General features: G+C 40.7%; 1 protein-coding gene across 1 annotated transcript in view; it reads left to right on the forward strand.

Annotated features, from left to right (window-relative positions):
• PDIA5 (protein disulfide isomerase family A member 5) overlaps positions 1 to 12041 on the forward strand; it is a 191283-nt gene that overhangs the window by 78935 nt on the left and 100307 nt on the right. The window contains exon 6 of the mRNA XM_088146442.1: positions 9439 to 9531. Coding sequence (XP_088002568.1) covers positions 9439 to 9531 — 93 coding nt within the window. The remainder of the gene's footprint in view (positions 1 to 9438; positions 9532 to 12041) is intronic.

The following is a 12041-nucleotide window of genomic DNA, read 5'->3' on the forward strand; positions in this document are numbered from 1 at the left end:
ATTTGCTGAGGGTTTTGCCTAGTCGGTGGCTCCATTGCCAAAACCTGGAGACTTTTGGCTTTGCTCTTACTTGAGCTTATTGTTCCCATTTCAACTGACCTTGCCAAGTAGACAAGAACAGTAACTTAGCAGACATTGTCCTCTTTCCTCTAAAAGGAGATATGGGTTGGATCCAGAAAGGAAAAGGAGGTGTGAGTGGTGATGTTAAGGAAATGGGTTCAGTGCCTTTGGTTGAATGTCTCCCACATTTAGACCTAATACAATTTGCAGTGGCTTAAGAAAATAATTCACAAAGAATCTCCTGAGGTACAGTCAGGACCAGAAATATTGGAACAAGGATAACTGTTTTGGCATTTGGTCTCTGTACACCACCACATTGAAGTTGAAAGGAAACACACCCAGATGGGAGCGAAGTCAGGACTTTCAGCTGTAATTCAAGGGGTTTGACAAAAGTGGGGGACTACCCATTCAGGAAGTACATCCAGTGGCATACACACACATCCATTGTTGGTGGCTCGTAAGTAATGGAACGAATGGCTGACAAGCAGCTACATGGCCAGGTGTGGCCTGTTTCCTGGGTACCCCATGACCAATCAAGCAGATAAAAGGCCTGGAGGTGGTTCTGAGTGTTACATTTGCATTTGGTAGCTGTGCACTGGAACTCTCAACATGAGGTCCAAAGAAGTCTCCATGCAAGTGAAGGAGGCCATCATTAGGCTGAGAAAACAAAATAAACCCACGAGAGAGAACGCTCTTGAGGAGATAGACATGTCCTCGTCAACATCTACAGTCAAGTGATGGCTTTATGAATGTAAATACAGAGGCTTCACAACAAGGTACAAACCATTGGTAATGCTCAAGAACAGAAAAGCCATATTAGACTTTGCCAGCAAACACCTAAAAAAGCCTGCCCAGTTCTGGAATACAATTCTTTGGACTGATGAAACCAAGATTAACTTGCACCAGAATGATGGGAAGAGAAAAGTATAGAGAAGAAAGGAGCAGCTCATGATCCAAAGCATACCACATCATCTGTCAAACATGGTGGAGGCAGTGTTATGACATGGGCATGTATGGCTGCCAGTGGAACTGGGTCACTGGTGTTTATTGATGACCTGACTGCTGATAAAAGCAGCAGGATGAATTCTGAAGTGTATAGGACTATGCTTTCTGCTCAGATTCAGCCAAATGCTGCCCAACTGATAGGGCGCCGCTTCATATTGCAGATGGGTAATGACCCAAAACATATAGCAAAAGCTACCCAAGAGTTTCTCAAGGCAAAGAAGTGGGATGTTCTTCAATGGCCAAGTCAGTCACCTGATCTCAACCCAATAGGGCATGCTTTTCACTTACTGAAGACAAGACTGAAGGCAGAAAGACCCACAAACAAGCAGCAACTGAAGGCAGCTGCAGTAAAGGCCTGGCAAAGCATCTCGAGGGAGGAAACTCAGCATTTGGTCATGTCCATGGGTTCCAGACTTCAGGTAGTCATTGACTGCAAAGGATTTTCATCCAGGTATTAAAGGCGATCCTTATGTTTGTCATGATGTTGGTTTGTTCCATTACTTATGAGCCACCAACGATGGGTGTGTGTGTATGCTGTAAGGAATGCCCCGTTCGTCGAGACAAACTCCCGTGACACGTGTGGTTCACAAAAGAGGTTTACTCAAGCATAACGCAACAGTTACAAACAAAGCCAGGACTGGCTTGGCACATTTCGTTGTACAATTTATAACTCTCCCCTTCCCGCGTTTCGCCCCGTCGTCATGTTACATGTTGTGGCTTGTTGGTGCCCCAGTAATCCCCCTTAATGGTCCAGATGGCAGGTTCAGCCAGTGTCCCATTGTCCCTTGATTAACTACCCCTCCGGCGTGGGCTTGTTTCCTTGGGGTCCTTTCAGTTGCATGCAAAACCGGGGTTTGCTTGATCGCGCGGTGATCTCCTTTCCGTGGCTCGCGGCTTCATTCTTTGTCTCGGTGTGCGCCGCTTATCAGGGTGGATACAAAACTTCCATTCTGCGGTTTCCTGTTAAGCGGGCGCAGGTGGCCCATTAATCAGCCACGGCTCTCACTTCCTCTTTTTCCCTGGCTTGCAAGCGGGTGGTAGAATTGGCTCAGCACGGCTGGCCAGTTTTCCTAGCAGTGCTGTGCCGGCTGAACCTGACATATGCCACTGGCTGTACTTCCTGAATGGTTAGTGCCCCACTTTTGTTAAACCCCTTGAATTATAGCTGAAAGTCCTGACTTCGGTCCCATCTGGATGTGTTTCCTTTCAACTTCAATGTGGTGGTGTACAGAGGCCAAATGCCAAAGCAGTTATCCTTGTTCCAGTATTTCTGGTCCTGACTGTATATGAATTTCAGTTAACTGTGCCTCTGCAATTATTGCAAGAGACATGCAGATAGTCCTCATTTAGCATTCACAGTTATGACGGTGATGAAAAAGCTCAGTTGAATTTACCTTGTGAGAAAATGTAACCACAGATTTTACCTTAACCTCCAGAAGCTCTCCAAATGTCCCAGGACAACTTCAGGCTATAATGCTTATATGAATTTATTTAGCATGGGAAATAGGAGTCCAGAGTATCAGCATGGGAAATGGGAATGAAAGGTTCCATGTTTGAATATGTTAGGAAAAGACCATGGCCTCTGTGATATAGCTATCTTTGGAATGTTGTACCCGAGTCTTGTTCTTTCAAACATTTCATCAAGCTGGAGAAGGTACAGAAAAGACCATACAGAGGCTAGAGAAGCAGCTTTGTGAGGGACAACCAAAGTATTTACTCTCCTTTATGCTGAGCAAAAAAATTAACCAAGTGGGAACATTAAAGCATCTTACAAAATTACAAAGCGTATAAAGAGGACAGAGCGGGTATTTGCTCTTGCACAACGTTTGTTGGATTCAGGGGAGACAAAATAAATTACTTCATACATGTAAACTTCAGATAGCTTTAAAGGGGGAGTTGATAAATTCCTGGAAGGAGAGAGTTATCAGTAGGTAATTACAGTAACAGAATACTATTTAACCGTGGTCAGTAGCACATGCAGAAAAGACCTGGGTGTCTTGGTGGATCACAAGCTGAACGTGAGGCAACAGTTTGATGCAGCTGCAGAAAAGCCAATGCCACTTAGGCTGCATCTGTAGAGGAATAGTCTCAGGGTCAAGAAAAGTCACTGTTCTATTTTATTCTGTACTTGTCGGACCATACTTGGAATACTGCATCCTGTTTGGGGTATTGCATTTTAGGAAGGACACTGATAAACTGGAGTATGTCCAAAGGAGACTAAACAAGATTAAAGGGCCCTGGAGGGAAAAACTTGTCAGGAACATTTAGAAATGTAGTATCTTCCAAATCTGCAGAAATGAAGACTGTGGAGAGGCATGATAGCTACCTTCATATATCTGAAGGACTAGAAGATGGAGCAGAATTGTTCAGAGTTGTTCCAGAAAACAGGACAAAAATTACAATAAAGTGGTTTTTAGTTGGACTCAGAAGTTTCCTAACAGTAAGAGGTGCAGAGCAATGAAACAGATTGCCATTAATATGTAACATAATGGGAAGAAATTGCCATTTGGGTACGTCTCAAATCTCTGTGGGTTCTATTTTATTCTCTCAAGCAAGAACTAAAGCTGTTACTCTCTGAACTTTTTAATTGTTTTGAAATAATTACATTGAGATATTCTACTGCATTATTTTTTTAACATTCTGGATTGCATCATTGAATAAATTCAGTAAAAGATGACATATGGACCTAAAAAATAAATATATGGATTTCCAGCATGACTTTTGATGTATCTGAAAACAGTAGGGGTTCACAATGTGATCTCCAAATTCTGTTACATTTTTTGGGATTTACATTACATACTCTTATGTGCTTATTTTGAAGGCACCCTCCTATTAATATACTTGCCACGTCATTTTCTTTTTTACTCTCCCTATGGGGAGAAGAGAATAAATAGTTTTCAGAAAGAGCTTCTAATTTGCACCAGGGAGCAGTTCTAAACTTTTTGTCTGGCAGTAGACCTGCTCACTGAATGATCTGCTGCTGTCTGTTGCTGTCATTAATTGAATCCCACCAGTTGTTAGACAAGGACCCACCCCAATCCAAGCCATTCCTGGCTTGGTCCCTCCTAGTCCTGAGCCTCGGTAAGGTAAGGGACTGTCTCCTCTGCCTCCTTTTCAACTGCCCCCCACCTATCTCCCCCCCATCTCTGCCCTTTTGGCCACCCTGCACAGCAGCACTCCTCCGTGGTGGCAGTACTGGGGCTGAAGTAGAGCCCCGGGACCTTCAGCAATCTCAGCTGGCTGCCACCACCCCCAGGCCTCTACTCAGCCCCAGTGCCGCTGCCACCGTGGAAAGTTGCCTGAAGCCCCACACCACAGCCAGCCACTCCAGTGCAAGAGCATAAAGCCCTAGCCATTCCCTCTACCCTGTGCTCTTCAGGCCCTGCCACACCCAGCTGACCTTCACCATCTTTCACTGCTTCCCAAAGGCTTTCCAAAGCATCGGGAGAACAGCACATGCTATTTAGAGAATGGCATGAGTGGCTTCCGGAAGAAGGCCTGGTGCGGCTGGCAGCTACCTCACATAGGGCCAGGTCGGGTGTGCCTCATTAGCTGTGGGAGGAAGATGGTAAAGGTCAGCTTGGCATGGCAGGGCCTGAAGAGCACAGGGTAGCAGAGGCAGCTGGAGTTTTGCGCTGTGGTAGCTGGCCATGGCATGGAGCTTGAGGCAGCATTCTGTGGCAGTGGCGGCGCTAGGACTGAAGTAGAGGACTGAGGTGGTGGCAGCCAGCTGAGACTGCTGAAGGCCCCAGGCCTCTACTTCAACCCCAGTGTTGCCACCACCGCTGAGGAGTGCCGCTGTGCAGGGTGGCCAAAAGGGCAGAGATGGGAGGGGAGGTAAGCAGGTGGGGGGAGTTGAAGTGCCCCTGCAGTCATAAGTGCGGGTGGGCTTCCAAGTGCCCAAATTTTGATCATGTGACTGCAGAGGCAATGCAACGGCTGTAATTTTGGGGACTGGGCTTAAGTACCATTCATTCAGCACTGCCATAACTTTGAATAGTCGCTGAATGAATGGTTGTTAAGTGTGGACTACCTGTATTCTAATGCCAGGAACTGAACGCATGCTAAGGCTGAACCATGCAACTCTAGAGGAGAAATACCCAACTCAAGTTACCAAAAATAACTTCTTTTCAGAAAGAGAAGGGAACCATTTTCTTACCAATCGCTTATTAGCTTGGCAAAAGCCAGCTAGAGACTACAGTTAGCGCTTAGACATAGCTTTCTCCCCAACTAACACAGCTATCATTCAGCTCCAGAACAAAGTCCAAAAGAATTGTTGCCAAGTCTTTTTTTTTTAAAAAGCAAACCCAAAACTTATCTTTTGCTGGAACTGATGGCAGCTGCCACAGTAGTGTTTTGCCTAAACCAGGGTGATGAAAAAATCTAGCTGAAAAAAATGCAGGGAATTTATCTGGCACTGAAAAGAGGCTTCCAACGTTTGACCTGCTATAAGTAGTGTGCAGAATGTTTCTAACGATTGCTCAGCAGAAATAAGAACAAGCCTTCCTGAAATAATTATGTAGACTCCATAACAACCTTTTAATCATGTTGATGACCATATCTGCAACATTATATGACAGTTATGCCTACGAGGGAGCATTTCTTTTTATATGTCACCCGTGGTGAAATCTGGCCACTGCTGTTTGAATAGAACAATTCCTTGAATCTTAAAGCTGCCTCATCCTGCTAATGCTAAGCAACCAGAAGCTGTGTTGTTAACTATAGAATTTAAAATTCTATTCACAGAGAGGAAGAGATTCTTCAGATTAAGTCAAACTTATTCAATTTGCATAATGTTCTAGTCAGAAAATTTGTTGAATTTTGAACAGAAAAAAGGTTTTGTCCTGCATTAAGCAACTATACTAAAGTATCTCTCTTTTTTATTCTGTGCATGTGGATAAAAACAAAAAATAGCTCAGCAATCACCTTTTCTGACTTCAGTGCATTCTGTTTTTCTTATAACCTTTTATGTCAGCTCTCTCCAACTTGCTGTTCTTCAAGATGACTGGAATTCTGAGTATTGCAGTCCACATATATCTGGACATTACGGAAAACTATTCAGTGATAATGGGTTCTAATGTCATAAAGACAGTTTTGAAGAGTTTCCAAATTAGTCCACAGAGAAGATATTGTCTTGCTTATTTATAAAAGACACTAAAACTACCATTGGAGTCTTCAGTTGTACTTATTATTAAGTACTACCCGGTAACAATTTTAAAGCAACGATTCCCTGCCCCTAGGTTCACAATTTGTATATTGATCAATAACAGAAGGACAAAAAAATTATTTCAATAACTCAACAGAGAATACCTAGAAAATGTAATTTGTTTTCTATGACTTATTCTAGGATTAAACAGAGTAACTTTGATTTATTTTACTTTGAAATGTATATACATCTCAGTGGGAAGAGAATCCTCTCAAATCATCCTGCTGTTTGCGCTCTTGCCTTTAATTTGTGTATGCTGTTTTTAAACTGTTAACAGATTCAACACTTCATTTTGTGTCAAATCAGCAAGAACAAACAAAGCTCTCCACATATGCTCTTTTGTATTTTAAGAACATGTGCAAATGCTCTTGCCAATGAAGGTGGTGATTTGGGTAGGGCTTCAGCATATTTTCTTTCTTGGGCTGCAGCCCAGGGAGGCTTTTTATACGCACACAAGATCCTGCCTAAGAGGAGTAGAGATTCAGGTTTTCCTCTCAAATGTTCAGCAGTTTCCTCTGCTGTGCCATGGACTGATATAGAAGTTTTCTTCCAGGTTTTGAAAACAATTTCTTAGGCAGCATTCTGTTTTCTTAAGCCATCCAAAAGAGAACTAGAAATTGTGATACACCTAGATAGATCGTTAGATTGCAGAACCAATTTGATGTAAAGTGTAAGAGATGTTACCTTAGCCTTATTAAATTCAGTAAGACGGGCACTGAATGCTTTGACTCCCATTAGCAAGGTGAGGGCTGGGAGGAACCCACCCACAGAGTTGTGTGAATCTGTGTTGAGCTTTTATTGTCTTCTACGCATAGAAAGGTTGGCAATCTGATAGAGAAAAGTGAGTGCTGTTAAATGCTTGGTTACCTTATGAATTTAATGTTTCAGTTGAAACTGAATATGTGCTAATGAATTTCAGTGGCCTAATTATCAACAACAGAATATGTGTTCTATAAGTATCCTTAGTTTATGGAACATGCTGGTCTTTGACCATAATGAAGATTTGATTTGATTTGATTTGATTTGATTTAATCTATGGAAAAAAAACTTATATAGTCTGAGTTTCTTTTCACGCTTGAGGAAGCACTGGTGAAATGGATACAGCTGTGAGAATAAATATCCGTAGGTATTAGCAAGTGGGAGACAGGGAAAGGAATAAAGGGGAGAAATCACAAAGTATGAATGCTGCAAATGCTTGTCCATCCTCATCACATCTCTTAGATGGGAAAGTTGTATATGGAAGGTTAGGAATTGTACAGTTTTTTCCCCTCAGCTTTTAGTTTCCCTTATAAACCTTGGACTGAAGAAACTTCCTTGGCTTTAGGATCTCCCATTGCTTTTAAAATGATTTTAAGTTTCAGAAAATAGCAACCTGAACAAACAGCAACATGCTTCTTCTTCTCCTGTAACTGCAGGAATGAAATCTTTTTCAGTTCTGTTTATACTGAACACAAGGGATTTTGCAACATGCTAGGTGTCCAGTTATTTTTACATTAAAGTAGAATTGATTTAATATAATCGGGAGGGGTGGAGACCTGGTAAGCCCCGAGAGAAATGTCTGTGGGACTATGTTAGAGATCCCAGATTGGCACATATGTGGGAATTTTTGAAGCTAAATGATGTAGCAAGTTTCTTTAGCACTTGAAAGGTTAGTGCCTCCCTGTCCCTCTGGACTGCCCTGAGGGAAATTTATGCTGAGGAAAAAGCTGAGGTCAAGCAGAGGAAGCCAAAGGGTGTGTGTAGTGCTTCTAAATAAGTGGATGGGATTCCCTGCATTCCCATGAATGATACTCAGAACATACTTTGAGAAAGAGAAAGGAAGAAAGACATTATAACTTGTCATACCTTTTCAGCGGAAAGACAATGTATGTATATATTGGACTGAAACAGCACCATGCCTCCCCCTACACACACACACCCTTTTGGGGCAGTGGGTAACATTTGGAACGTTGAACCTGTATTGTGGACAGGCTCACAGAATGGTGTGGCCAGTTGCAAAACATGCATTTCCATCAAGGCAAACCAACGAGTCTCAGCATGTACAGGTAAACTATCCACCTACCATGTATCAGTCACCCATTGCTAGAAAATAAAAACAGGCAACCTAGATTGCACACACCATACATAGAATAGGCACATTGGCCATAACATAGACATAAATCAAATATCACACCCTAACTTCAAGCAAAAAATATAGACAAAATATGCCATACACCAAAACAAACAAAACAGGAAAAGCGCCAAACCACACCTTATTCTGAAAAAGACAATCCCTGATGCAGTATAAGCAAAACACAACCTTCCTATTCTATCACTTTCTATAATTGCTAGCCCCCATCCATCTGTTTTCACAATTTTTGGGACCGCCGAACAGACACAGAGAGAGTACTTGGCCATGGCATCTGTGTTTGTTTTCAGAAAAGGTTTTTGTGACTCTCTTATGTCCTAGAGATACTCTTGTTAATTACCCTATTGCATAGTGTTGTGGGGAGAAAAGGAGGAGAGAGTGCTCTGTACATCACCTTGAGATCCTAAATGGAAGTTGGAACATAGATCTAATAAATAAATGAAGGAACATTTAATAAAAAAACATAGACACCCAACTATATAGTATAGAGAGAAAGATGTAGCTGCTAACTCTGCAGTCTAACTTGTACATTGATTGTAGCATGTAGGTTAGTGAGACTGAAGTCCTACATAATGTTCAGCTAGTAAGAAATACTCAAGTTCCATTCTAGTACATTGGACAATTTGTAGCCTTGTAGTAAACCATATATTTCTATTGTACAACATTTGATTTTTATCTTAGCTTTCCACCATGGAACTGTAGAAGTTTTCTTTCCTTCGTCCCTTTCCTCACAACAGTCTTGCAAGGTAGAGTTGGTGATGGCCTGTAGTCATACAGTAGCTTTTCTAATGAAGGGGGGATGTTCAGCATGGCTTTCCCCCAATTCTAGTCTGTTCTTCTAAAAATTCTATTGAAAATGCCATGGTTGGGTTCAGTACCTTGAATCTTTTTTAAAAACAAACATATCAGGGACAAAGTTTCTTAAAACTCTAAGGGGAAAAGCAGACCAAATATTTCTGTTTCTAGAGTCTAAAAGACCAAGACAGCATTTGATAAGTCAACTGTAGCTATGGTTAAAGGACTGTGTCTTCCTTTCCAGTCACTGGTTGCCTTTCTAAAGGATCCTGAAGGAGCTCCATTGTGGGAGGAAGATCCTGAAGCCAAAGATGTTGTCCATATTGATAATGAAAAGGTAAGCTCCCTTGAATTTTAAGTAATGTTACAGGGCATTTTAATGAAACATATAAATAAATATCAGAAATGGAAATTTTTATTCTGGCATATTTAGAGAGCCTGGTTGGCAAACTGAATGCATGGCAAGCTAAAATACATTGAGAGTATTTATTCAGTAGAATGGGGAAGGAGACCATGATTTGGCACCGCCTCATGCGATGTATGGATTTATTTCAGGATCTACTAAGATAATAGCATGAATCTTACCTATAGCATATTTCATCTTGAGCTGTCACTATGAGTGACTAAATTTATGTTGGTCTCTTAGGCTGAAGGGTCCTTGAAAACGGCAGCTTCTAATTGTCTTGGCATAAAATGCAAGGATGCCTTTAGCATGGGATTATGGAGCTTCATGGTTTGCTAGCAAATGATACTGCCTGGACACAGGCTTCTGCTTCCTGTTACTTCAGTAACTGGTTCGTGCTTAGCACATAATCCCAACTTCAGAAAATTAATACAACTGTCCTCTAATTTGATATCATTGCAAATCTTTTCAATGGAAATCCTTATGTGACTTATTCTATTTGTTCTTATAGCTGATTATAACTGTAAAAGTAGTATAATATCACTTAGTTGAAGGAGCATATGATCAGTGAAGAGTATATTGTCAGATAGATTCTGACTGAGATGAAAAGAGAGGTTTTGAGAATGTATGAAAGTGCAGAATTGTGTGCAGAATGTTTCACAGTCAATCCCTGGCATCTCCAAATAAGGTTGGGAGAGACTACTATATGTCTGAAACCCTGGAGAGTTGTTGACATTTAGTGCGGGCAAGACCATTGTTCAATCAACTAACTATCTGACAGTATAAGGCAGCTTCCTGTGTTCATATGAAATGTTGCACTGTTATGCTGACACTCAACCTCTTTCTCCTAGAACTGATCGATCAGACTGTTAATTGTTTGGGAATCCAGGTATACTCTGAATGCTTTTATATAGATTGCAAAAAAAAAAAAGATGATTTGCTGTAGATGCTTGAAATAGGTCATGCCATGGAGTGAAATTAATTGTCCATATAGTCCCCAGAAGTTGACTATGTGTCTTAATTGCTCTTAAATAACTAAGCATTAATATATTCTGTGTTTGGGGATATCCTTTGAGAAAAACACACTGAGGCATCAGATCTGGAGTTTAATATGTTAAGATGGAATGTGGAAGCTACAGAAATCATTCTGATGAAAGACTTTTTACAAAATAGATTGAATGACAGAATAAGATGTTAATGGTTCTCAGAGTGCTCAAATAGCACTGTTTTTCAAAGCCCTGATACAAACCAAAGCAGAAGTAGAGAATACAAAAGAAGAGAAACATCAGTGGCCCCTAGGTTTAAAGGACTAGTAGATACTTAAGAGTCATCAGAAAGCTCTTTGACTTTAGAGGAAACAGTTGTTGGTATTTAATATGGACAAATATGGCAAGGGCATTGAACATTTTTTAGATTAACTCATACAGTCTTAGTATTGTTCTAAACTGTGTTATTGTGAAACCTCACTTTGCTGTACTTGCTGCCCTTTCTCTAGTGTCTATTTTTCTTTCCATTCTAATCAATTTTAAATTTTAATTGATTACTCTCTTGCTGGTATTCATAATCATTTCAGTTCCTTAGCTTTCATTCCAGTATTAGCAACAGTTACTTTGGCATTCACGTTTGTCAGAAGATTAATTTTTAATGTTCACCTTTCTGTTCTCAGTTGCAGGCTCTCTAGGGCTTATTTTCAATTTAAAATGTTGCCTTTCTCATCATAGTAGCTTTAAAGAACTCTTCTGGTGTCGTCTTATTGCCTTGGATTGGTTTCTGTTTAAAGGAAACAAATTATTTTTTCCTGTTCAATCGCATTCTTAAGAATAATTAAAAACATCCTGAATACACGATCATCAACCAGAGATTCTTAATCTTATTTTATAATAGTGTTTGTTGTAGTATGGCAACCCTTGAATAGTATGTATATTATGGTCTGTACATCAACACTTTTATCTTAGCGTAGTTTCCTGGGCATCTATATTCCTCCTTCTCGTGTCCATGGATAAGACCAGAACTTTCTGCTTTTGGCATCGTACAAACCATGGTTCTTGAATGTGTTTGAATTCTGAACGGCATGGTATTCCAACAATGGTAGCAAAAACAAGCCAGCGTTAAACATTCTTCACCTATATCTGAACACATTGTTTACTAAGTCATGATGTCATAGAAAAACAGATTAGTTTAGAATCAGAAGTAAAAGTTTCTGATGTCAGGTTTTTGTGCACTTAAGGATGCACAGCGTAGAAGCTCCCAAATTATTGTAGTTTATTTACATATAGGGCTTGATGGTTTCCCACTATGTGTGAATTGCACATTAACAATTTAAATTAGCTGTTGTGATTTTGTTGAACAACAAGATGAAAAACAAAATAAAGTAGAACGCTACTTATTTCAATTAAATTACAGTCCCATAAAGTCTTCGCTCATGGAACAACCGATTGGTTCAA

This window comes from Python bivittatus, unplaced genomic scaffold, assembly GCF_059951505.1.
Source record: "Python bivittatus isolate LINGU-HERP-01145 unplaced genomic scaffold, Pbiv_v1 ctg000480_np1212, whole genome shotgun sequence".
NCBI lineage: Eukaryota > Metazoa > Chordata > Lepidosauria > Squamata > Pythonidae > Python > Python bivittatus.